Raw genomic sequence first — 27,045 nt, 5'->3', positions numbered from 1 at the left:
AAACGAGAGCAGACGACACTATTTTGAATTTTCTAATTAGCAATACTTAAGATATCGATTAGAATTGTAAAAAATCGATCCCCTCCCCTAATAAATCCAAACCGCCAAAAACGATAAAAGCGGTTTTCTCCCCCCGCGCTCAACATCCGCTGAACGGATCGGAATTATTTTCAAATCAAATTTTTCGTCTCAACAACTCTGATTAAGCCCTTCCACCGAAGACAATATCAAAGTAATAAAGTTTGCACGAAACCCGCAAATAGACCGAAAACCCGCCCTAATAACACCCTCAAGGGCTCTCTTGGAAGCCAAGAGTGAAAAAATATACTAGACAATTTGGCGTGATTCTCCGCCGTCTTGTTACTGGGCATATCCTCCGCCATGGGCGCTCAGTAACTATTATAAGAAATCATTCCAATGGCCCCCACTGAGCTGTCAATTATAAGACGACACGACAGACCTTTTTTCATTGTTTTGCGCAAGATCTCATTAGGAGACGACGGTGACTATGTGCTGAGTTGTATGTGTATACCCGTGTACCTTGAGCTCTCGTCAAACATCAACTCCGAAACTGGGCTGCATGTATTTGCCCAGTCTCGGGAGTCTCCTCAAGTCCCCGCGACAGCAGATGAGAATAGAAAACGAATGAAACGAAAAATAAGAAAAGAGACGACCAACAACGGCCATTCGAGACTCTGTAAGGTAAACACGTCTCCCTCCCTCAACAAGGGTCTCGTCCATGTCAAATGCCTTTTCCATGCGAGCTGAACTATGTGTGTGTCCTGTTCTAAACGAGCGCATAATGCTCGGTCATTGAGTCTACACTTTGAATCGACGCCATTTCCCCCCTATTTCTTCGTTTCTTTTTCTTTTCCCAACAAGTACCAAATTTTGGACTTCAAATGTGTTTCTTTCTTCGCTTTTTTTCCACCTTTTCGACTCGTTGCTGGAACTTTATTGTTGACCAATCACACGAACTCCATTCGTCTCACAAACGCGCAACGTTCGCATTCCGCACATCCGTTTTCCGAGAGCTGCGTATAATGCGCCTCTCCACCACGACTGGCGTGTCAACAGCAAACGACAAATATTATGCAGCGCAGTATAATGTTATTATATAAATACTGTCAAAGTGTGCAGAGTCAACTGCGAATTTTCCTCCATCGCTAATTGAATATACATAACTCGTCATGTAAAAAATGGAAGCCATCGTTTATTATTATTTCGTAATTCTCTTTGGGAACATTCAACAGTGTGGGGCTATCGGCACTTGTTTTAATTCATGGTTTGTGTGGGCTGGTCGGGTTGGTTTCTTTCTTAATGCAAATAAAATAGAAAAATCAAAAGAACTTTGGGTTCTTCCAAGCAGCAAAAATTTTTTAAACAAACGGAATTGTAGAAAACGGGTCATCGGTATTGACCCGTTGGATCAGCGGATGGAAAATATGAACAAAAGCAAAATCCCAGCCCTCCACAAAATCTAGACGAACAGTACAGCAGGATACACATTTTCACCAACGGGCAGAAATTCACATACATACAGCTTACAGACAGCAAACATACGCATATATACTTTCTGGTTTGCACGAAACTAGTTGGGCGAATGAAGAGAGAAAGGGGGAATTTGCACGGAGTGCAGCACATAGCTGTGTGTTGTTACATGACCGGAGGTGATTTGATTCTTATTTTATTTTATTTTCTTGTTTAGGTTTCCGAACTGAATGATGCAAGACACTTGTGTGAGCTGAGAGACACACAACAAGTCGACCCAAACATTTTGATTCCGGTTTCGTTATCGGAATTCCCCCCACCTTCCCATAAACAAAAACAAAAGGAGAGGGGGGGGGGATACACGTTGAACGACGAACCGACAGCCGACAGGAGTTTTTTTTTCTCTCTCTTTCGTGTGAGTGGGACGTTGATGGACGTTAAGACAGTCAGGTGTGCTGATGCTGGTGTAAAAAAAAAAACCTTTGGGACGGGTGGGAGGTTGGAAGCGTACCGATTTGTAGACCGTCCGGATGTGTCTAAAGTAAAAGCGTGGGTGGCTCGGGGGAGGGTAGGGTCGTGATTGCTCAAGAAAAATCCTCCGATCTTTATCATCTACTGAGAAATGCCTTCTTTGAAAGGGGTTTCGGAATGTCGTGATATATATCTGATGGCCCTTTTTCGGGATTACGATTTTTCCCTCCTCCGCACCGTTAACTCTCGTTTATCAATCCGGTTGCCTTCCTTTTTTTTCATTCTGATTTAGATTGCGCTTTTATTAAGGAGGAATTTGTTGTTGTTGTTGTTTCTTATTTATTTGGTCAGTTGAATTCATCGCTTTCCGGAATCGTCCGGACAATACCCGGAAGATCTTATGGAAAATTTCCAAGAGAGAGAAAAAAAAAGAAACAAATGAAACGTATTTAGCGGGGAGAAGGAAATGGCTGTAGAGGAGAAAAAAAAAAGAGAGTCGCTACACGACACGGAATGTGTGGCAATGATATACATTAGCTGAAACAAACTGGCTCAATGCCCCTTTCGTCTTTTTTTCTTTTCTTTTTTTTTTTAAATCTTATTCAACCCCACCCAACCCAACCCATTTCTCCCGGCAATCAAAGTGTTTTTAATGAACCATACTCCGACCAATCGCCGAGCGAACACACACAGCACATGAATATACAGGAGGGAAGGATATATAAGGGAGTCGTGAAGGAATGAAGAAAAAAAAACAAAGGGGGGAGGAAAAAATATAATAATCCTAGATATAATTATGTCTATCTCGTCTGCACCGGAACGCACACAAATTGTTATTAAAAAAAACACTATTTACATCTCTTACAAAATACAAGAAAAAGCCACGAAAAAGGAAACAAAACATAAAAGACAGCGCGACCGAGATAATCATGGAAAGAATAGAAGAATGTAGTGAGGGAGGAAATGGATCACTGGCATCGGAAATCATTTGCATTATCAGCGATGAATCAACTGCTGTACTGTATGCAAAGTTTATCAATCAAACAAGGGATGAAATACACCATGGCCGACAGCCACGGCGTCAACATAACTTTTTTAGGCTCTGAAAAGAATCTTGACACAACTTAGTCATCTTATCGGAATCATTATTGGCAACCTAGAATTTGGAAATCTTATCGTGAAAGAAAAGTGCTTGTGTCATCGTCGTTTCGAGAACGGAAAAAAAACCCATCGGAAAAACGCGCAACGAACTGGCCATTATTATGGAAATGAATGCGGGGATTTGTTAATCCGATATCCACATCCTAAACACGTCGAAAACGTAAAACACTCACAGTTTTTTTCACACGTAGCCGAGATACATAGTAATAACAAACCTTACAAATTGAATTAAAAATTTGAAAAAACCACCGGGAATTTGATATATAGATTCTCTAATCGAATTTTTATGTTTTTTTTTTTTTGTCTTTTGGTTTCCGGAATGATTCGTTTCTTTTTGTTCGCCATTCAATTCCGGAATGTGTTTTTGAGGATCAACAACGTTTTGGTTGAATGTGGTGGAGAGAGAGAGAGAGAGAAGGCGGGCAGTACAAGTAGTTGGTCTAGTGAGTTTGACACGAACGAAAAGAATCAAAACGGGAGGGTAGAAATAAGGAATAAGCCACGCCCAGGGCACAAGTGAGTGGCACAGCACGGTCCTACAATGGCTCTAATCTCTAATGATGCATACGCGCCGTCCTATCTAATACCATTTTTGTTTTTGTCTTTTTTTGTTTTTACTTCCGCGTCAAATCTAGCGGAATAAAAGGCTTCCGTTCCATGTCGCTGCCACCGTCAGCTCCTCCGGCCTGATGATCCGAATCGTCGTCGTCGATGTCGTCAATGTCGGCGGCGTTGAGCGTGTCGCTCTCGTTACTGTCGTAATCGGAATCGCCGTGATAGAGTCGGTGGTACGATCCGGCGCAACCCGAGTGCTCTGACAGGTTTTCATCCTTGATGGCCACCGATGAACTCCTCACCGACAGATCCATCGGCGTGTCCTGCTCCTCCTCCGCCGGCGCCGATCGCTGCTGAGACGGCGGGGGCGTCAGCTTGAGCGACGATGACGAGGTAGAACGCTTGAGTTGTTGCTGTTGTTGTTGTTTCTGCATCTGTTCCTGTTGCTGCTGTTGCTGCTGCTGGTGGAGATGAAGCATCGACTCGATGTTGAACTTTTTGGCGGCTCTGGCTCCGGCGGCATCCAGCAGAAGTGAGTTGGGCGTGGCCGAGGAGGAGCTGTGAGACTTGGACCCGCTGCCGCTGAGACTGGTGGGCGGCGTGTTGACCGACGACGGGAAGCCCATTCCGGCTGGGAACAGGAGCCTAGGCGCCGGAAGGTTTGGCGGATAGAATCCGTGGTGATGGTGGAGGTTGGCCGCAGCCGCAGCAGCCGCCGCAGCCGCCGCCGCTGCTTGCAAGTGAGGCGGAAGCATCGGCATACCCAAAGGCCGGAAGAAATCGGCCGGATTGAACGGCTGTTTCAGACCGAAAGGATTGTGGTGGTGACCGGCCAGACTGGCCAGTGCGGCGTGATGATGTAAACTGCTGTGGTGGTTGTTGTGGTGCCCCCGGTGGCTCTGCTTGCCACTGCTTCGCTCCCCGCTGGGCACCGAAGACGGATCCAACTCCAGCGAAGAATCCGAGTGGTGAGGTGATCCGGGCGAGCTGACGGACGGAGAGGCCGACGAATTCTTGCACTCGGCTTCGGCGTCATCTTTGTTCGACTCGTTGCTGGACATGCTGGACGGTACCCCAGGACCACCGACGACCATGGCGGCCGCGGTCATCAAGTGGTGCTGATGGAAACCGGCCCGTCGCAGTGCCTGCTGATGGTGATGATGGAAACTGTCCGGTTGGTGGTGAACGCCGAAAGACTCGGCCGACGAATTTGGCGACGGGTTGTTGCCACCCATCGACATGGAGCCGCTGTTATTATTGTTGTTGTTGTTGCTGCTGCTGATGTTGTTATTGTTGTTGCCGTTGGAATTCGGCGAGGAAGAGGAGACGGACACGGAGGAAACGGGCCCTTGCTCCTGCATGAGACAGTGGAGTTTGAACCAGTTGGAGCGTCTGCCGTAACGGGAGCCGCTTTTGGACATGCCCACCAGGAGGCATTTGCGCAGTCGGCAGGCCTTGCAAGACGTCCGGTTCTTTTTGTTGATGACGCACTGGCCGCCGTTCTTGCACTCTGATATCACCGACAGGTTGTTGTACGATCGCCCGAAGAACGACTAGAAAAAACGAAAAAAAGGAAAATTCAAATTCAATTCACGAAAAATTGTCTTCTCAGACGACTTTTCTCTCATTTCCAGCATCGTCACACTTGAGAAATAAGTGCAAATGTTGATGACTGGATGACTTTGTGCTCTGTGACGTGACGACAGTGTTTTATACAAATATGTACAACAAGGACAACCGCAAGACGACGCCGAAAAAAATTCCTCGTCTCCCCTTTTTTTCCCAGCTGAGCGTGACCAATTGACCACCTGCGAGTCGCTGTATATAGGCCTAACGAGCCAAAAGAGTGCTGACTGTTGAGCAAATCATCAAATTCCTGGCCAGCAAAGTCTTCCCCAGCAAAGACGAAAAACTCTCAATCACGATTCACGGTTTTATATTAATATGGCCGACGACCAATTGATGGCGTCGTAAAAGTAAAAAAAAAAAAAAAAAAAAGAAAACGCAAACAGAAAAGTAAAAAAAAAAGTAAAAAAATCCGTGCGGGAGAAATTGATCAATCGAGTCATCCTTTTAAGTCGCGTTTGATATAGGCCTATCAAAAGGTGATTCGACTTTTGACGAGGTGGGTCCTAATAATCCGCTCACCCAAAAATAAATGCCCCAGCGCGAGCAATCGACGCCTTTATTATATTTTCTTAGACTGGCTTTTGGCCTCGACTCATTTCGTCTAGATCAAGACATTCGACGAGTCGGCCATGTTGTTCTGTAATGCGGGCGCCTCACGATCTCAGCGAATATTAGTGTCTCGGCTCTATTTGGCGAGAACATGACGAGAAAATAAAATATAAAAAAAAAGCCTCAAAACAAACATAAATGTTGAGAAGGAAAAAAGAAAGAGAGAACAGTGGTTTTCTTCGTCTTTTCCCTTGCGGAGGGGCAGCAGCAAGGATAACCACACAACTGTTAAGTGCATATAGTCAAGTGGGGTGGGTGGTGGTGGTGGTGGTGGGACGATTGGAACGTCGAAATCAGTCGATGACATCATCATTTCGGGCGTCGTTCTTTGCGCTATTCGAGCGGCGTCTTTCAGCTGATCGCAGGTAACAGTCGAATCGTTTGGTCATTTGGGCACACACAGGAGAATCTATCGAAATGCTGAAACTGTTCGAGTTCCACCAAAATTTCGGGGCTGGTGAAGGGAATTGAAATGAAAACAAGAAAGAAGAAATAGTAGTAGAAGAAGAAGAAGAAGAAGAGGTGGATATGGCGCATTGCCTATACTCTAGCATAGCTGTCCCGGCCATAAAGCGTTCGTCAGCGCCCAGGCGTCGGCTATCGTCCGTGACCGTACTAGCAGGTAGAGAATATCTACATATGCTGAGTTAAGTTCTCTTGTGCTGTGTTTTGTGTGGGGATCGGGGCGTCCTGCTGAACGGCAGGCAGGCAGACTAGCGAGAACAACAACAACAACACACCAACCGAGCAACAAGCAACGTACTCATTAAATAACGAAAGGGAGCGGAAATTAGGTAACCGCGCCCTTATACGTTCTCATATCCCCGCTTCCATACGGCACGAACGAAATTTTCGAAAAGAAAAAAAAAGAAACAAAACCGAAAACAATACAAACGAGTTGGGGAGGGAAAAATGTGTGTGTTGGGAGAGAGAGAGAGAGAATGTTGTGTGGAGGGCACGTGTGGAATCTAATACAATGCGATGACAATATGAAGGTAGAACTAATTGAAATATTTTCAGCTCGCCAGTATTGTCTATAGAGCACGACTAATTTTCAATCCCGTTGCCGAGATTATTCCGTTTCCCGTTTTGGACTGAATTTGTTTCGACAAATCACCACGCCGTTCCTGCATGCAGTCCCGATTTGATCAGTCCATTGCACCACACCTGTTGCACCGAAAGAGGAGGGAGGGAGGGAGGTTGCAATGGGTATTTCTCTGTGTTGTTGCGCCTTCATCATCATCATCACCGGCGCTGCTCGGCGTTCGGGAGGCGAAGGCGAACAAACAAACGAAATAAAAGCAAGAGCCGACACAATCAATGACCACGTTTGTAATCCCTTTTCTATTTCTCGTCTCTGGCTGACTTGTTTTTATTTTATTTTTCGTTTGTTTCGTTCCTCTTATTCTCCAATTGGTTTTATTTGGGAGAGTTGTGTGTGCTGTTGTCGGTTAGAGTTCGGCTGGTGGCCTAATTCCAATAAGGCAGCCCAGCCAAAAGAAGAGGAGGAAAGAGGATGATGAAGGTGGAACAGCAGCGCAAGGCTCATACAGTCTCTCTCTTTCTAGGTATAGCTGACTCTCTATCTGTCTGTATTTACATAGTGTGAATACCAACTCGTAAAACATGGAGCCCGATGGGTTTTGGAAAAAGAAGAAGAAGAGAATACAAGTCCAAACCGGAGCGAGCGAAGCAACTCGCCATCGGAAAAGGCATCAAGGCAAAAGTCAGCAGAGCTCACAGCAAACAACCAAACTTTCCGTTCGGATTCACGTTCCATTTTTCTATTTCTATTTTTTCTTTCGTCTACAAGGAAAAGTCACACGCCAGCGAACAACGAACAAATCATCAGGGGAATCTATTCCCAAAAGAAAAAAAGAACAAAAAAAGATTTTCTTTTCTTCTTTTCTAGAGCTGTCATCAGTTTTTTGTTAACGATTGTTTTGTCCGGGGCTCAATTCAAGTCGAAGAAGCGCAACTGGTCGATATGCCACCGTTGCCGACAATAGGGAAACGATATGAGAAGGCCAAGGTGGATTTCTCCTGTTAATGAATCAACAATCAAAACAATGGACGAAACAAAAGAATATTTGTACGCAATGGAATGGAGATGCCAGGAAAGAGATACGGCCGCCGCTTGTGTGTGTGTGTGTACGTGTCTAGAGGTGGAACGCCAGTAAGGCCCCAGTGCGACGTCATTATCGTAATTTACTCTCAGATTTTTCTTGTTGCTGTATAAATAGCCTTTTCTTTTATAATGAGCGGATCCGGCGGACTCTGTGCGGTTCTCACTGTGTAGTAGAGCGCTGCGTGTTGTTTTTTGTTTTTTCTTTCTCTCTTGCGTTATGCTGTGTGTACCTGTGCACCCACTTCATGAATATTCATCGGTCCCGTCGTCATCACCATCCATTTGGTGGCGGCGGCAGCGGGGCTGCCAACGCTCTTACGTGTGTGGTGGTGGTGGTGGCCGGTTGATTCGGAAAATTGAAATCTTATAGTTATCTTATACAGTACCGATCTCGGGCTCCATGCACCGCATGCACAGGGCCAGTCAAAACTGGACGACGAGGGCGAAGTCCAAAAGGTGAGCGGCCTGCTGCTGCTACTCATCATGCACCTCCTCGAGGGAGCCGGCCGTTATTATTAACGAAAAGCAGTTCACCAATATTTTTTCTTTTGGCTTTCCTCGTACAGTCCCGCCGAGACTCATACCAACGTTATATATTATTATTATTATTTTTGTAAGAAAAAGAAAATCATTTTTCAACGAAGAAAAGATCCGCCACACACACGTAAAGAGAGCTGGAGCTGGAGCGCGGGTCGTGATTAGACGAGAAAATGTTAATGTCAAATTATTTCCCGTGAAAACAAAACCAACTGGTAAGTGTTCAGTCTCGTTTTAATGACGAACCCATACGTAATAGCCGAGCCAACCGAAATAATACTAAAAAAAAAAAACTATCTGCCCACCATCGAAAAACAAAAACAAAAGACAAACACACAAAAGAAACCAAAGTTTTCTTGTATGCATTATTATCTTAGTCGAGGATATATAGAATGGATATAGAGTATCAGAGCGGGGCTCTTTTCAGCAGCTCTTTTAATAGCTCTCGATATTGTCTGGTGTGTTCCACGACCATCAGGGTCGTGTGCCCGTGAGACTGCTCTCTTTAATTGATTCTACACACACACACACACAAACAGACAAGAGAGAGAAATGATGATCAAGTGGATGATGGCGCAGGTAAAAGGGGCGTCAGAAGGAAGGAGGGAAGAAAAGAAGAAAAAAAAGAGTCGACCGAGCTGCTCTATTCTGCCTTGGTTTAGACATTGTGGGTTAGAAGAGGCGTTGGGAAAACATCATTTCGAATAGATGTGGACTGGAAAAAAAAAATAATCCCTGTGCAAAGAGCCGGCCGAGAAGAAGAAGAAGAAGAAGGAATAAATGAAAACGCTTTGAACGTTTTTGTAATTTAGAGAGAATTTTTTTTTTTTTTTTTTTTGTTTGGTTTTTGTTTTCTTCTTTCAGCTGTGTGGCGTGATTAGGAACGATTGGCCTAGTCCGGTCGAGTCCGGCCAAGTCCATCAAGTGTTTCTTCTTCTAAACTAATATTGTGCGTACGGGGCACATCTCTTGACGAGGAGAAAGTCGCCGCGAGAGAAGGCTGGCTGGCTATGGCTAACTGTGCATTTTGGCGGAGAGTCGGTTGTTGTTGGCTCGAGCGCAATGGGGCTTAGACTCTTGTTGTTCTCTTCTCCACCTCGTCAACGACGGATGAGAATTGGACGGCCGGGGGAGGAGGATCCATTACGTCGGCGCATCCTAATAAGGTCCCGAGCCAAACGATGGCCAACGCTCTTTTGTTGTACTTTTACAAAAACGATGAGGTTTTTCTCTCTCTCTCTTCTCTTTCTTGACGGGTGGAGCAGCGGGCAACTGCGCGTGTACGCAGAGAATCGTCGACCTCATCGAGTCGAATCGAGTGCAGTTGTGTGTTGTGTGGGTTAAAAAAAGAAACAGGGAGGATGAAATAAGCGCGCAGAAGGAGGAGGTATGAATAAACTAGGGCTGCTATTATATGGCACGACTAGATATATGAGATGCACGGCCGTCTGTATGCAGATTTGCGTGGCTGTGAGGTACAACAGTGAGTATATACACGGCACAGCACAGCCGAGCGCACGGCCGCTGGATAATTGTTTCTCTTTCTTTCTTCTTCTTCTTCTTTTTTTGGAACGAGAAGAAAAAAAGAAATGGCATTTTTCGATTAACAGGGCAACAGACAAACGTTTTTCTGCGGTCGTTGTTGTTGTTGTTGTTGAGATGATTGTCGTCGTCAAAGGTAAAAAAGAGAAGGAGAAACATACCTTGCAACCCTCGCAGGTGAAGGCGCCAAAGTGGAAGCCGGCAGCTGGCTCACCGCACACTTTGCACAGCTGGTTCATCTGTAAAAAGGCACAAAAAAGGGAAAGAGATCGTTAGTCAAAAAATCAATCGCAACAACACAAGATGAGGAAGAAACGTTTTCCCCTCTCTCATAAAGTCCGCACCGCCTTATTCATTACGCAAAAGAGTGAGGGGAGAGAGAAAAAACCAAATAACAAACGGCGGCGGCGGCCAGGGTTTTTCCATTTTTCTCCGCCTTTCCGTTCATCAACATTTTGTCTGGCGAAGCGATGAGGTATTTATTTATATGTATAATATATCTATCTCTGTTGTTTGGTGTACGTTATAGATCTAAACGCTATCCAAACAAGTTGGGGCTATATAGCAGAGAGTCAGTCTCTCTCTCTATATATGTATAATAAGGGCCCCACTTTCTCTCCTCCGCCTACCATCCGTCTGTCCGCCCGCCCGCACGAGTTGTCGTACTAATAACGACCATCATCATAACCATAACAATAACGACTTGGACTTCGAAGCGTGAATTATAGATGCCGCCCTGGTTGCCGTGTCCAGTGATGAATTGACGGCACAGCAGCGCAACTAGTCAACTCGGCGGCCCAGTGTTTTATAGATTACGATAGGTAACGAAAGAATAAAAGAAACACACATATGAATCCTGCTTTTGCCACGCTTGCTGCTCGGTGATCTATCCATAACGAGACAGTTGAAAGAGACAGAAAAAGAAAAAGAGAAAGAAAAAAGAAAGTTCCGACTTGTATATCCATCGACTTCCTGCAAGTGGAGTGACGGTTTATATGAGGAACCATCACTTTGCCCATCTGCCGGCCTCGATTTCACTTTCCATATAGTCCGTACAGGATTGCAGAACGACCTGCTGTCTGTGTATAGGCTTCAATCTAACACGCGCAATCAACATTCTTTCCCAGTCAAGTTTTGTTTTCTTCTTTCTAGCGGTGCAATACAGGCCTATAAAAATAGCCGCCAGTGTTTTATATTGGGGCATGCCATCCGCGGTTTTTCTTTTTTGTGTGTTTAAAGTTTATTTTTTGCTCCATTTGGGGTTTTTTTTTTGTTACGAGGAGCGGCGGGATAGATGGAAGAGCAGAGAGGGGTATGTACAATAAATCGTTTGTTTCGGTTGTTTTTGGTTGTTGTATGGCGAGGCGCATTCTGACCGGTTGCCTCTTGTTTGAGCCAGTCGGTCCGTGTCGCCTTCTATGTGTGTTGTTGTTGCACGCTACACAACCTGGTACAACACCGTCGTATATCAAATGGAAACCGACCGTTAAGTCTACTCAAGTAAATCTCCGCCTACGTTCTGCAGTTCCTATCGGGGGCCCTATATTTTGTGTGTTGTTCTACCAGGGTATAGTGGTGGTAGTATATCTCACGCAAGCTGACGACAGCGAAAACAACGCAACGCGCAAAATGGAACTCGGTGTGTGGTTTCTGACTTGGGAGAGATGAGCAGCGATCAAAAATAGAATCGCGGACAGTCGACAGGATGACCGCAGGGGAAATTTCGCCCGGGTGATGAGAGAGACACGACACGAGCGAATAGATTCCCGGACGGCCGACAGCGCTCAGAGAAAGAAATGAAAAGTGAATAAGGAGTTGAATAGTCGGAGAATGAAAGAAACGCGATGGATGTGTAGAGAATAGAGAGAAAATCAAAACATGGCAGAGCTCTCTGTACATATAACAAGAAGCGATTGCACGTTGTGCTGCTGCCGTTGAGGGATGAATAAGAGCAGGTAACACGAGACCCGTCCTGGCTGCTGCTGCTGCTGCTGCTGCTCCATGGGTCTCTCATCCTATATTATATGCTGGTCCCTGTGTTGTTCTGGGCCTTGTCGAAAAAGATCGTGCTGGCCTGTCCTGCCACCATCACGACGTCATCACGAGCGAACGGCAAGCGCCAACAATGCAGAAACGTACAACTGCTTGTTTACTTCAATAGTTTACCAGGCAAGAAGTCATTTCACTCTTACTCTTCTTCTTCTTCTTTTTCGCTTTGGCAGCTATTTACACCTAGCGACAGACTTATATAGAGGCGGATAATAGTGGCCAGAATTTTCAACTTTTTTGTGTAAAGTCATCAAATCAGGGAGACTCCCTGTTTTCTGCGTGAAAAAATAGTTAATCCGATTCTCTGATTGTCACCAAGAACCGCCGAAGGATTCTGAGGTTGGATTGCATCATTGGGAGCGAAAAAGGAAGACGACTGACTATATGGGAAAAACCATCGGTGAGAGATATAGACAGAGATGGGGGGGGGGGCAGCCCAGCACACTCTTCTTCTTCTTCTCTGTCTGTTATTTATAGGTTAGGCCCCGTCAGTGCAAATGGAACAAGGCCAGCGACGTTATAGTCTGTAGGACGCGATCTCACGCCAAGAGCAAAAGCCAAAGAGCTGAGCATCGAGCTGCTGCCTCCATCTTCTTTTCTTTTTTTTTTCTATTTTGTTAAATTTTCTTTCTGGATCAGCTTCGCATCTGAGGCGATGAAGAAAATGGCCCGACTATGGCTTTTCGGTTCCACAATCTTTGGATATCTACGAACGGACGATGGTCAGTGGAGATGGAACCCAACCGAAACAAGAACACGACCAAAAAGAAACAAAAAAGAAACAAAAAAAAAAAAGAAAAATGAGCCTCGCCGGCGGACTGATTTGTTGTTACCACCACCGATTTATGTGGATCACGTAGTAGTGGACTCGCTGCTGCTGTACCGTCTACGTGGATAAATAGATGACAGTTTGTTTTTTGTTTCCTTTCTCTTGTATTCTTCTCTTTTATTCGGCCAGCCGAGAGTCCCTTGTCGTAAATAAGTCAGTCGGCTACGTGCGGATCACCTTTTTCTTATGGAGATGAGAAAGAGAGAGACACAGAAGCGAAGGAACGTAACAAGAAAGAAGACGAACGAAAACACGAAGCGAAGGGGGAAAAAAAAAAGAGCAAAAGGAAAGACCACGAAATGTAAAAATCAAATTCGTCTAGTGAGAGAGAGAGAGAGGTGGCCCAATTTATATAACGTGCGCTAACCCAGACGCGAGCAATCATCCTTCACATTATTTAAGCTGTGCTGATGCATCATCATGTGGGTCTCTCTCTCTCCTCTCTCCAAGTCCCTCTCACCTTGACTCTTCCTTTGTACAATTCACGCAATCCACTTGTGTTGAAAATGTTCATGCATACATGCATACATGTATAGACAAGGGAGAGAGAGAGACGAGAGAGAAAAACCTGTTTTGAAGGAACTCTGTTGCGCTAATACCTGCGATCGCACACTACAGAGCACTTGTCTCCTAGTTTTTGATGGCCACCACCAAACCCGAAAACTCCGATAACCTTTGCCCCTTTTTGACTCGCAACATGAACTCCTTCTTCCGATTTTTCTGTCAGTCCTTTTTTTCAAATTGACCGCCCACCAACAGGGGATCAGCTGGAGGGGGGAAAGAAAAACTGGACGCGGCAACTTTTGAATCAGCTTCGGCAAAAGACATTATAAGCGGATATTTAGTCGAGCGACACATTGAATGAATTAGATCTCTTGCATGTTTGACTAACCGGTTTGTTAAAAGGGAAAACAAACAAATTACCCAAGAACTAACACAACGACCAAAAGGAGGAGGATGTTCGACTGAAAGAAAGAAAAAAAAATTCCCCAACAAGTTTATCTCCCTCTCTCCAGTGTGTATCTTTCGCTCTCCAGCACTAAATGATCAACACCACACTCTCGGTTTGTTTTCTTCGTTGGTTCGTTCGTTCGGTTTTTTTTTCTTCTTCTTATTCTCGGGAGAAGAAGAAGACGTGAGTTATGGCCGCCACCTGGCGCAGAAAAGACTTTGGCCGTGCTTAGAGGGGGGCCGATATTTGTTGGAAAAAAAAGGAACAATTTTATAACTTTTCTTTTTTTTTTTTTGAAGAAAAAGTAGAAGAAGAAGAAGAACTTGTCCGCGCTGCTATGTTTATACAAACGTTCGCACGGTGCTCGTTATATTACGAGCGTCTCTTCTTCTTCTTCTCTTAACTGAGCGCCACCGCACAGATGGTCCCTCTCGAAATCGTTCCGATCGTTTAAGCAAATCAATTCAAGAAAACGGATCCGTTCAAATGACTGCGGGGGGATATGATGAAAACTCTGCTGCCACAAGTCCAAAAAGGCCGACCGCGTTAAAAAAGAGAAGAAGAAGAAGAAGAAGACGAAAAAAAAGTAAGCAATATAGACTCGACTATACGACTTGTAACGCTCTGTGTAAACGGGGCTCACAAATCGACATTCCTTTCTGGCTCTTCTTCTTTTTTCTTTCTTTTTCGCTCAATGCCTTCGACTTACGACTCTTGTAGTAGTAGTCTAGTCGTATAGTAGTAGCTCTTACAAACATGTATATAGTTCCCGAAACAGACTCTTGACCGCTTCACATTTTATTTGGCTACAATAATAGTAGTAATGGCAGAAGGTTCGTTTACTCACGCCGAATAAAAATCAAAATCATAGCCATTTCATAGAGTCTGTATATCAAATAGACTCCGGTTCACTGATGCTGCTAGCTGCGAGATGTTTTTCTTTCTATTTCTATAACACTAACCCCCTCGAGAATTTTTGTGGCTATTTGGCTCGGTCGGGACCTTGCGCGCGGGACCTCCCATGGCTTTTGAAATATTTCTTCTCGGTTTAGTTTCGTTTCGCCGAAGACTCGGTTGCGCGATGGATCGACTATCACTGCTAATATTTTATTATTACGTCCCGCATTTGTACTGTCTGAACTTTGCGTCAGACTTTTACTCCGCGTGCTCTTATAACGTTTGGTTTACAAGTTACATATAAAAAAGTGTTTCGATAGCATCACATCAATTCAAATCGATTTGATGTTTTTTGAGAGAGAGAACTGACTTTGAGTGTGTCGCAGGCGACGGATTGATGCTGGGCGGCGAAGACGGCCATGTTATAGCGATGAATCGTCAAACCAAAACTTTTGTCACTTTCAAACCAAGAATAAAACTGTGTTCCGTTTCACGCGCGTTTCCGGCTTGTCTCTGTCGGTATAGTCTCAAGTTCCGGCGTTCAAGTCGCCAGAGAGAAAACGGACGACACTTGAAGAATCGGCAATATTTAAACAACAAAAACACACTTGGCACACTGAGGAGGTTTTTTAATCAAAAATTTCGCTGAGGAAGAACCGATGATGATGTCACGAACGCGATCACTGCGCTCTGTCACACTCCGATATCGGGTCCAACCGAAATCACCAGAAAACAACCGCACTGCAAATTGATTTCTCTCGGTCGAGTGTCGATGAAGAAGAAGAAACCGAATCGACGTTTCAAGGCGAAATGGTTGATTTTGATATTCGATTCGGTTGATTGGTGAACAGATGAAAGGAAAAACAAAAGGTAAAAATCAAAAGAGACGACGTGTGTGATCCGACCGCTAGTTCGGCCGGTCTACGACTGGCCACTCTCTTGCTCTTGCGATGGCTCTATACTCTGTGACTCTGTTAGGTGCCGTGCGCGTATTTCCCCCCCTCTCTTACCTTCTAGCTCTAGTGTGTGTTAGCTAACACACACACGGAGCTCTTAGGACGGCACGGAGCGCTCGGGAGAAAAAAAAAATAGAAGGGGAGGGCGCAACTAGAGAACTAAACACCTTTTCCTTTTCCCCCCTGCACGTTGTGAGGCGGACCCACGAGTACCAGTGCCCCCTCCCTCCAGAGTCCGTCTATGCTGTCGTAATATAGCACCTAGTTTGGCTTGACTTCATATAGCGCTGCAGCTCCAACACACAAAACAAAATCGAAGTTGAAAAATGAAAAAACCCCGAACGAAATGACTTTCGGCACCCAACAACGAGTCCACATCCAGTTACTACCCGACGATGAACAAATTATTATTAGTTTTTTTTTTCTTTCTTTCCCAGCGCGACACAAACGTGACGATAGGAAAAGAACAAATTTTTGTTTTTTTATAGTCGAATCGTGTAATCAAAAAATCACCGCGCCCACTGCTTATCCATAATGGAGTACGAGGCGGCCATTTCAAATATGCGACGAAGAGATACACACGGCCGAGAGGATATACACCATGCGACTCGCATAATAGCAGAGACGTCCGCTTGGTCGTTTGCAATAGGTCCGAGAAAAAACAAAACAAATGGAGAACACAAGACGACGCGTTGTTGGACACGACAAACTCATTTCCTGATTCCGGCAATGATCCGCGATTCAACCTCAATGTAGCGTTACATGACATCCCCGAATTGTCGACGACGAAAAATAAAATGCGCTGCAAAATCCAATGCGCGCATTCGAGTCTCTCTACCGCAGAATATTACGTAATAGCGGGAAATCTCGAATTGTATGACGCGTCAATTTCGATTTCACATTGGTTTTGATGGTGGAGAGAAATATAAGGGACGAGCCTAAAATAGTAAATGAATTCCAACTCAAACAGGGAGAGGGGATGATGAGTTCATTAGCGACTGCGCTGCAGGGCCGTTACACTTTGTTCTGGCTGGGTTGAAAGTCTATTTTTTTCTTTCCTACTCTTTTTCCCGAGTATCATTAGAAAATTGATAACCCAGAACTTTAGTAATCAGGTGGTTAGTATGTACGTTCCGTCCGCGTTTGAACCGTCACGTCTCGATGTAGGCTCACAGCAGCAGCAGCGCTCGTATACATAGAAAATGCAATTAAAAGCGGCCAGCGGGTGGTCGTGAATTGGTGGTGTGAACGGAGAGCCCGTATGTCTAAGATTATTTTCTATCCTTTCGTCTGTGATTTTTCTTGCCAGACGCGCTGGAAAGCTTCATCCAGCACCATCTAGTGCCGTTCAATGAATACGTTTTTTGAAAGCACACCCGATGGAATTTTTTGGTTCCGTTTGCTGTCGCCGTCGAAACCAAATGAGACACACACACTCAACCCAACCAACAACGAAAAACAAGAAAGAAAGAAAAAAGGGACACATTCCGTTTGTTATTTGTGGAAAGATTTTTTCTTTCTTTTTTTTTCCTTTTTGCGCCATTGCAGTATATATATTGCCCTATCTCCCTTCTACTATTGCATTGTATTGTCTGTTTGTTTGTTTGTTGCTGGCTGAATAATGCGAGAGAGCTGTCAACGAGCTGGCTGTGTAAATTAGAGAGATAGAGCGCACTGATAGCCGAGCGTGTGTGTTAGTGTGTCTGTACTGCGACTGTGTGTGTGTGTGTGTGCGGAACCATATCACTAGTGGCCATTAAACGTTGAGAAGAGGTAGAAAGAAAAAGACTCGAGGAGAACTTTATGAAGGGAGCGAACGGCGCGCCATCATCATCATTTGCCCCAGCTGCGCTTGTGTGTGTGTGTGTGTGTTGTGTCGAGCAGTTTATGCATATAATTTGGGTCGCTCTTCTTTCCTTCTTTTCTGTTTCTCTTTCTTCTTTTCGTTTTGTTTTAGTTATACACGTGAAAGTATCTCTCTCTCTCTCTGGGATGGAAACGATATAAGACGCCATACCAGCAGCTCTCCACACACACACACACACACACACACACACACACACACATACACAAACGTCTCTTTCTCTTTATTTTTCACTGCGTTTCTTTCTTCCTCCTCCTCTCTCTCTACATGGTGCTCTGGAAAACAATCCGCGATGAAGCAATCATGTAAAGCAGACAATATTCGGCCGCCAGCGCCGCCGCCGCCGACGTTCTTTTTTAAAAAAATTTTAGTTTTTCAAATTCCTTTGAGAAAAATATTTTTGTTTTTTGTTTTTTCAAAAAAAAAGGGGGAAGAAAGCAATTAAAAAATGTTTCTTTTGTTTAGCCCAAGCCAAAGCATTGCGGGGGACCCCGCGTCCGTCAGCTGATCTATTTCGCCGCATAATTTACAACACAATCGTTCCGCTCGCACAGGTCGTTATCATTTAGATTTCATTACGTTTATCGTTATTATTTATTAGCATATAACCTCGGGGGCTTTGAAGCTCGGCGCTGTGTGCATGTATGTATACAGGGAAGGGTGCACGGTCGGCTTTTTTTTTCGCTAATGGCACAACATCCGCATCGATTGACAACTCGAGTTCATTTCTAAAAATACTCGAGCACTTCCAAGGTCTTTTTTTGTGTATGTGTGTGTGTTGTCCTTTTGGTTTAATTCTTATCTTGTCGACCGCATCTGTCGGTCGACTCTGCCACTCACATCAACCCCCCCGATGTCGAACCGATAACCGGGCCAAAACTTGGCGGCCCCCTACGTCTCCTTGGCTTCCCCCCTCTCCTTGTCCTCGGAATCAACTCGCCGTGAAACGCCTGAGAAAATCAAGTCTCGGTCAGACCGAAAAAACCGAAACACATTTTCCAAAGTCGCTCTATAGCCACTTTAGGGTCTCTTCCGTGTGTAGGATATGTGTAGCAAGGCCTACATAGACAATACAAGTTTTGGTGCGCTGGAGCGTGAAATGTTTCCCGCATATATGCGGTGACCTCTGGGTCCATAACTTGATGATTAGATCACATTCCCTCGCTGCGCGGCCTATACATAAATATATCCAACCTGTTGATGGAACCTTTTCTTTCTCCGACGACAGACACCGATATCGACCCCCCTGCTGTCAATTCTTGAAGCCATGGCATGTCTCCACTTGACTTCTCATCTTCGCCGTTTGATTTGGTTGTTCTTGTTCCCAGCACTCGCTCCTTTTTTCTTCCATTCTCAGCTTTTTTTTATGCATTTCACCGATCTTGTCACAACTCACTCGGCAAAAAAACAAACCTAAAAAACCACGGGCGATATACATTTGACAGTTCCAGATCCTCGAGGATATGAATTACGTGTGCACAGTTCTTATACGTACTATATACGCGGGTCATACCGACAGAGCAAGACAATCTGGGAAGAAGAACTTTTTTGTTTGGTTTGTTTTTTTGCCGAGATCTCCCTAACAATCGATTCGAATATGTTGTCGATTTTGTCAAGTTTCGTCTTCTTCCGCGCAGATGGGAACTTGCTGCCCAGCATCCCCCCCCCCCTTTCCTCGTCGTCTTTTTTTATTTATACGCGCGGGGGAATGGCCTGGCCATCAAGGGAACCCCGACCAAATGAAAATAAAAAACATAAAAAAAAGGAGCGATGAGAGATAGTGGATATCGTCTATATAAGTTCAGTCTCTATAGTCGTGACGTATGGATCGGTGGATGTCGCCATCATTGAGGATCCCGGTCGAGCGAGATAGTATAATATATAAAGAGCCTCCGAAACGACAACGAGATACTTTTTTAAGCGAAGAACCGTGTACTCGACAGTCTCTCTGGTATAATATACCACAGCACAAGACATCAAGCCGAGAGAGATCATCGGTCGCATCTTGCGCTAGGTACCTTTTTCCCCACAGGTTGTTGTTTCTCGTCCCCCGTATCACCTGCTTCTTATATTCCGCCGCTTTAGAGACGGACGCAACAGAAGAACCGAATCAAAATTTTGGGCGAGGGAACGAGCTCGTATCAGATAAGAAAGCAAACAAAACGGGTCAAAGGTCGAAATGAATAAAGGCGGATCTTATGTATATACACAATCATTCGGTCCCGATCGTCGTATAACACCCACACGCGGGCGGCCGGCGAGAGAGAGAGAGAGCGACGGACAATCGAGCGCGGTCTTGCCTCTTATTATTATGAACTCTCCACACACTTTCCTCGCCCCTATGAGTGGCTGTGTGGTATAAAGCAAAAAGCAAAAAGCAAAAAGCAAAAAAGAGCTAAATATATAAAAAGCCATCAACTGGTGGAGCTCATCTCATCGGAGGATAGCCCCAGACATCTCCACCCCTTCCAATTTCGGTATATCGCTCTATACACTCACACACACTCATTTAATAGTTTCTCGCTAGTTTTCAGATCGCTTCGATAAATAGGCAAAGAACGGCACGGCACAGCCAATGCCGACAACTCGATCTTTTAATAGTCGGTACATTATGTGCGATTTTATACACTATACAGCACTCGGCTCTTGTAACATGTCCTCATCTTTTATGGACGTGGTTGATTGCCGGAGAATTCCAATGATCCGGCTTTTAATCGCCAGACATATTCTCTCAAATCTCCACAACTGCACTCTCTACCCGTGTGTTTATTTTTTTTTTAGCCTGTGTGATCAGAACGACATTGTGTAGACGCACTTTTTATCGGCTCACCAGTTTTCAGTTTCGATTCGAATGAAAAAAAAAAAATAATAATAATAATGTAACCAGCTGGACATTGTCTGTATAAAAAAAATTATTTTTAGCCGTTTTTAAGTGCTGTGAACGATTCATCGGAACAGAAAAATTAATCCGGCCGGGAGGTAAAGAGGTTTTTTGACCGGGCATGTACAGTGTATCGAAATGCGTCACGAAGGAAACGCGGGAGCAATTAAATCCATCGTCCGAGAAAAACCCATAACCAAAAAATGTCAAGTTCCCGTGTGAATTTACATGAAAAAGTTTCCAAAAACAAAAACGAAATCGCTTGGTCATTCCCAATATTACCCACGTAGACACCGACGATATGCTATATAGATGCAAAGGCCCTGTATAGCATGTACGGAAAGTGGCGTACGTGGTGCTGTTCTGCGCTTCCAACTTCACACCATCTTTTCGGCCAACAGCAGCAATCCCCATTAACGGATGTTTAATTGAACGATATCGGACGCCGCAGACGAAAGAACAAAAAAAATCCCCTTTTTATGATATGGTCAGCAAACGACCAAGCAAGCAAGCGATGGAGTGTTACAACTGTTGCATCATTTGGATTATGTAAGGAAGTAAAAAAAAAAAAGAAATAAAGGAAAGAGAATCGTTAAAAATCATGGGAGCGCGATTGAAAAGCTACTAATGTGTTGTGTGTCGTTTGCGGTGGTTTTCCTCATTGTCGTCACCTGATCGTTACCCATAAGGTGTTATTAAAAGGCTCCGTAAAAAAAAAAAAAAAAAAAATGAAATAAAAATGAGAGCGAAAAAAAAGAAGACCGTTGGTGTCCTTTTTTTTGTTGTCTGTTGAGGTTTTTTCTCTCTAATTTTTCATGACGGGAAATAGATTGAATCTGCACGCCATCTGTTGGCAATCTGTGTGAGAATGGTTCCAAGTAAAAACTTGCCAATGAAACCTTATGAGAAATATACAAATACTAAAAGGAGTAGGCTACAAATAAAGGGAGTAACGTCCTACTCAACGACCTTAACAATTCTGATGATTAAAAAATTCGCCTCTTAATTTTTAACGACTGATCCCTGAAAAGTTTTCGGAGTTTGAAAGTGGTCGTTAAAAAGAACTGGATTGAAAAAAAAAAAAAAAAAAAAAAAAACGAAACAATACGAGACCGCTGTGCTATCGAATAAAAATAAAAATAGTCACAGTAGGATGTCGACCTGGAAGCGCTGAGAAAAAATAGGAAGGAAGCAATGGAACGAAAACGAAGAACCTTTTAAAAATAAATGACCAAACAAAACCGGACGGAGAACCTCCACGAATCAAATCGCCGATATAAACTAAGCCCTATAGGATTTGCCATTTGGTGGTTTCTAGCGGCAGCCATTCAATTAAATTTCTTGTTTTGCGCCCGCGCAGCGCGTCGCAGTTGATCGATCACGATCGAGACGCTCCCATAAGACTTTTAATTTGTCGGGCATTGGACAGGAAATGGAGGATATGCGCACATCCCTTTCGCTTACATGTCCGCTGACCCGAAACAAAACATCTCGAGTTCTTCTTTTCCCTTTTTTCTCTCAACTGGGACAACAAACAAAACCGGGGAAGTAAAAATTCGGATGGATAAGACCGGAGAAATATGAATCCCTTCTCTCTCTCAGTGTGTGGGTATGGACTATGTACATATATATAACGCATGATTGTACTTGTCAAACCGAGCGTATGGTACATAACTAAAGCCTCGGAAAATCCGAATACCAGGCCAAGACCCAAGACCTTTCTCTCTCCCGCGACGCGACGAATAAGAACATGAGAAACATATAGAGATGGACGACGCAGGGGCGGTCTTTTGATGTATAGTCTCTACGTAGATAGAGGAATGAAAAGAAAAAAAGGATGTATAGCAAGCCAACCGAACCAACCAAAAGGGCATGGAACGAAATAAAAGGGGTGGCGGGGGAGTAGGTGGCAGAGTTATATATATAGGCTTTTGATAAAAAATATGGCACCAGCATGTGTATAGTCTATCTGGATACTGGCGCGCTGTATATAGATTTGGTGGCGTACCATGTGAACATGGGAATCGAGAAGAAGAAGACCAAGAAGTTTTTCTTCTTTTTTGGAGAGAAGAGAAGAATCGGTTGCTCTATGATTTATATTCATGAGAATGGAAGGAGAATGAAAGAAGAAGACGAAGTTTCGAGTCGAAGAAATACATAAGGGAACGGGAGGCATGCAAGCAGTTACTCATCCGTATTTATATAAATAAATGTTGCGTCAACTTTTCCTGTATTTCCTTACCGTCTCCCCCCCGTTTTCTTTTTTCTTGGAAAAATTTCTCATATTGTTATTATTATTAGATCGGATCCGTTACATATCTCACCCATGAGAGATCCGGGGTGATATTGGTACGTGTATTTCTGTATACGAAATAATATACGTAACCGGTTGCGTATATTGTAAACTAGTATGACGGTCAATGTTGCCATAGAGTACATGCCCACCGTAAAACTCTTGATTTCCCATGGAGGACTTTTGATCATCACCCTCTTATTATTTCCCTTCATTTTTTTTTCTTTCAACATTTAAAAAAATCGGGGAAATAAACTCTTATATTCACAGAAGGGAAATAACTCGAATGGAATGGACCGAAATGGTCAAGCAGCAAGTGCCGGGTGAACCGGGCGGCTGCTGGAATTTCGAAAATATCATTAAATGGAAGCGTTGGGAGTTCAATAATGTCTCGACGGCTCGTTATTTACTGCTGGCCCCGTTCTCGCTCTCGCCTGTTTGCGCTATGAGTGGCTGCTGCCTAGCCTATGCTGCTCCTAGCTCCCCCCGCTTTTGTCTTTTCTCCGGTCCATTTGGGAACATAATGAATCGATGCGATAATTACACGGTGCCCGAGTCAAGTGTATAGTTAGTCGGGAAGAAAAGAAGCAGATCAAAAAAGAATAAGAGCCGAGAGAGTTGCAGCCCGCGATCGAGTTGGTGATTGATCGACTTGTCTGCTGCCGTCCTACGACCTCTAATTATAGGGCAGTTATAATATAAACGACCTCGTCGCTCGGCTTTTCGGCGGATGCTGGACCCGACTTGTATATAGGCAACTTCTGATGCGACTTGTTTCTAGGTTTTGTTTTGTTTTGTTGATGGGTGCGGGGGGGGGGGAGTCGGTCCCATTGTAAAGACAGGACGATTTGTCTCTCAGAAACTAAAACAAGAGCCCCAAAAGAAGAAAAGAAAAAGTGGCCCGCAAATGAAAAGGAAACGAAGAGGTACATTATTTACTAATATTTAAGGAATATTAAGGCAACTCTCAACAACCCAAAACAGCAAACAAAAACCAACGAATAGGAATAAGGCCGATTTTCGATTAAAAAACTTTTCAAATGGAGTGCGGCACGCGGTCTCTCTCTCTCTCTATAAACACCCAACATAATGCCAAAAGTTATCCGAACGTAATAGTCCGGGGCATGTTTAGCTGGGAAATGACGGTCGAAGCTCGCGCACAGGATAGGCCGGCTCGTCGCCGCTCATCGCGAGTTGCTTTTTCATTAAATATTTTCTCATCGCGCGATGGCGAGGGCGCCCTGTTCAGGAGAGAGAGAAACAAATAAAAACAAAAACAAGAAGAAGAACTAATGTATAGCTAATATCGAAAAGTTGTGTTCTCTTCCATCGTGCAGAGCTTATTGGGTTTTTTGTTTCCTCATTAACTTTGGAAGACGATGGGGCTCTCAACCCCCTTTTTTTCTCTTCTTTGAAAAAGAAAAAAATAAACTTTTGTGTAAACATGTAGACACAAAAAGTCAATCGGATTTTTCAAATGCTAATCAGATTATTCCTATGCCGAACTTTTTTGTTTTTTGTTTTAATTTTCAACACGAATCGCTGTGGTGCTGTGCTGTTTTTCTAAATTTAAAACAAAAACAAAAAGGTTTAAAAAAAGAGTTGCCCATCTTTTTGGGTTTTCTTTTGGTTCGTTAACTCACGCTGACCTCCATCAAGCGCACACCTGTGTATAGGATGCACAGGTAAATATAGCACACGACCCCGCCGCTCTAGGAGCCCTGCATTAAGTCTCCACCTCATTAAATTATCTTTCACACACACACACAGACAGGAATAAATCGATCGATGACAAAAGATGGGCTACACTATTCGAGCCTCTGTTTCAGCACTTGATTTACGGAACAAAACGTTTCTCAAGGGCCTACACGGATATGAGATAGGCAGGCGTTAAAAAATTGTTTCTCCCACCGAAATAGTTTGACTTTGACGCGGTGGCACAAAATATTCAAACCAATACACAAATCGCCGTAGCCTATCTACGAGGAGGTGCAGGTGTGGCGAGGTTGAGTGTTTAATTTTAAAATATTTTGGAATTCAATTGTTTACCCACAAAGTTGTGAGGTACAAAAACAAGCCTGATCTGCAGTCATTCCACAAATGAGCTATTAATGAACTCTAACTGAATAAACAAAAACAGCAAGATACAACAGTTTCAGCCAACTGCATGGCCAAGGAATAATCGTACTCCATACTCCGCAACGGTTTAAAAATCAACGCCCGCAAATAGACAAAAAGGAGAAATAGAGAGACAGTTTTCCTACCTTTAAGCCTGGGAATACAGCCAGGCATCCACAAGTGCTCCATCCGCAGTAAGGTTGTAATACGCCAGGCGGGATCTGCAAAAGGGAATCCTCGTGAATACACCCACATTCACATGGATGTACACGATGACACAGAGGATTTAAGAAAGGGGAAGAAGAGATACGTAACTCGGTCGGCCCCAGGAGTTTCTCCAATATAATGGGATGCTGTTTATCTAAATTAAAATATAAAAAATGGGTTACGAAAAAAATATTTAAAAAAAGAACAAGTAAAAGTTGAAATGAGACAGTGGGTAAGCCCTAGTTTATAATAAATAGAAGAATGGAGGTATCTTGGTAATACACTGCATCTATGCAAGTCATGCATTATTCAAATATCTAGCAGGTCACAAATAAAAGTAACGAAAATCATTAGTTTTCATTACCCAAGTGATGATGAGACTGAGGTTGTTGCTAATTGCAGGTCAATACCAGCAAAAGCAAAATCGTGGATTTTGTTGTTATGATGGCTGGCTCTGGTCTCACATCTGCACAAAGGAAAAGGTTACATCTTTTAGTGCAAACAAACTGCCAGTCATCGACTGGAGGCTTACATGATAAATGCTAGTCTGGAAAACTGGAACTATTTCACATTTTTGAAACAGGGTTAAGTCTTCTATTTAAGCTCCCCCAATCATTCTAATAGTATTTTTAATTTTATTTACCCGCCAAACAGCATGAAGAGCATTCATGGAGTGGAGAACACATGGAGAGCCCCGACACCGAGACAGACTCAGAGTTCACACAACCGACAGAGTTCACATGACAACCACATTTTTGTAATTTTATTATTAACTCTGCCATTTCTCGTACAGTCACGTACGTTTCCAAATTAATCTTACATACGTTCTCTTTATAATCTTAAACTTCGTCTCATTCTGCAAAGTCCAAGCCTAGACAATGGCGAAAGCAGACGACACTTTTCTTCCCTCTTTTTTTTCTAATTAATAGCCATGGTTACTTAAGATATCGATAGTAATTAAAAATCGACCCACAGCCACCCCCTAAATTCAAATCTCTCAAAAACGATACAAGCGGTTTTCTCACTTGCGCTCGACATCCGCTGGATGGATTGGGATTATTTGAGTATCAATAGTTCGTCTCATCAATTTACACCGAGTCTCGCTACCACACCACAGTAAAAAAAATAAAATAATAATACAATTTGCATGGAACACACAGATAATTACTTTTCGGCCCAAATCGTCACAATAAAACCCTCCCACAGGACCCTTTTGAAAGCCAAGAAGGAATTAATCCTGTTTAACCTTCTTTTGAATTTTTGAGAAAAACTCGGTCGGTATACAAATACGAGGCGGAGCTTTTCGTTTCCTGGCCAGGTAAACCCTGGAAAAAAAAGCCACCAAGTATAAAATCAGAAAAAAATGGGAGCGAAAAACATGAATAATGAACTCAAACTTTCTTGTATGGTACATATAGGATGTCTAAAAAACATTCGACCGTGCCATCATTTGGTATAGGGCCAGCAGCAGTCGTGAGGGAAGAGGTGGACGGAAGATTTTGACACGTCCGACGAGACAATGTCAGGTGATTATAAGGACGCGGAAAGGGTGATGGGAGGCCCACTAGAAATGAGGGATGGATAAGAGACCGGATGCCGCTCTCCTTTTTGATTTCCTTCTTTTTTCTTTTTCTCTCTTTCCTCATCATCGAGTCTCCCCCCTCTTCGGGTTCCACCCCAACTCACCTTAAGTCGTGTAAGTAGATTGTCAGAGGTAAAAAAAAGGGAAAAAGTAGAAGAAGAAGATGCGTGTTTTTCCTTCTCTTTATTCTTGGTTATTTGTCGCCCTTTCCTTTCACTATCGCCCTGCGCCGACCGACCGTGTTCTATATATCTTGTGTAGTTGAGTGCACAAACAAGTGCAGGGGACGGACGG

General features: G+C 43.9%; 1 protein-coding gene across 2 annotated transcripts; it reads right to left on the bottom strand.

Moving 5' to 3' along the window:
• Positions 1-1,193: 1,193 nt before the first annotated feature.
• LOC124337895 (protein embryonic gonad-like) lies at positions 1,194-26,073 on the bottom strand. 2 transcript variants are annotated; one of them, XM_046791915.1, is made up of 5 exons: positions 25,813-26,073; positions 25,534-25,635; positions 25,109-25,323; positions 10,285-10,362; positions 1,194-5,231 (listed from the first exon to the last, which is right to left on the bottom strand). In XM_046791915.1, exons 4-5 carry the CDS (start codon positions 10,360-10,362, stop codon positions 3,738-3,740), a joined length of 1,572 nt encoding a protein of 523 aa, XP_046647871.1. In that variant the 5' UTR covers positions 25,109-25,323; positions 25,534-25,635; positions 25,813-26,073; the 3' UTR covers positions 1,194-3,737. The 2 variants fall into 2 exon arrangements, with proteins under 2 accessions (XP_046647871.1, XP_046647870.1); XM_046791914.1 differs by lacking the exons at positions 25,109-25,323; positions 25,534-25,635; positions 25,813-26,073 and adding an exon at positions 15,221-15,817.
• Positions 26,074-27,045: the final 972 nt, after the last annotated feature.

This window comes from Daphnia pulicaria, chromosome 4 (assembly GCF_021234035.1).
Source record: "Daphnia pulicaria isolate SC F1-1A chromosome 4, SC_F0-13Bv2, whole genome shotgun sequence".
Classification (NCBI taxonomy): Eukaryota; Metazoa; Arthropoda; class Branchiopoda; order Diplostraca; family Daphniidae; genus Daphnia; species Daphnia pulicaria.
Note: the sequence above shows the minus strand (reverse complement) of the source record. Positions and strands in the feature narration are given on the sequence as shown.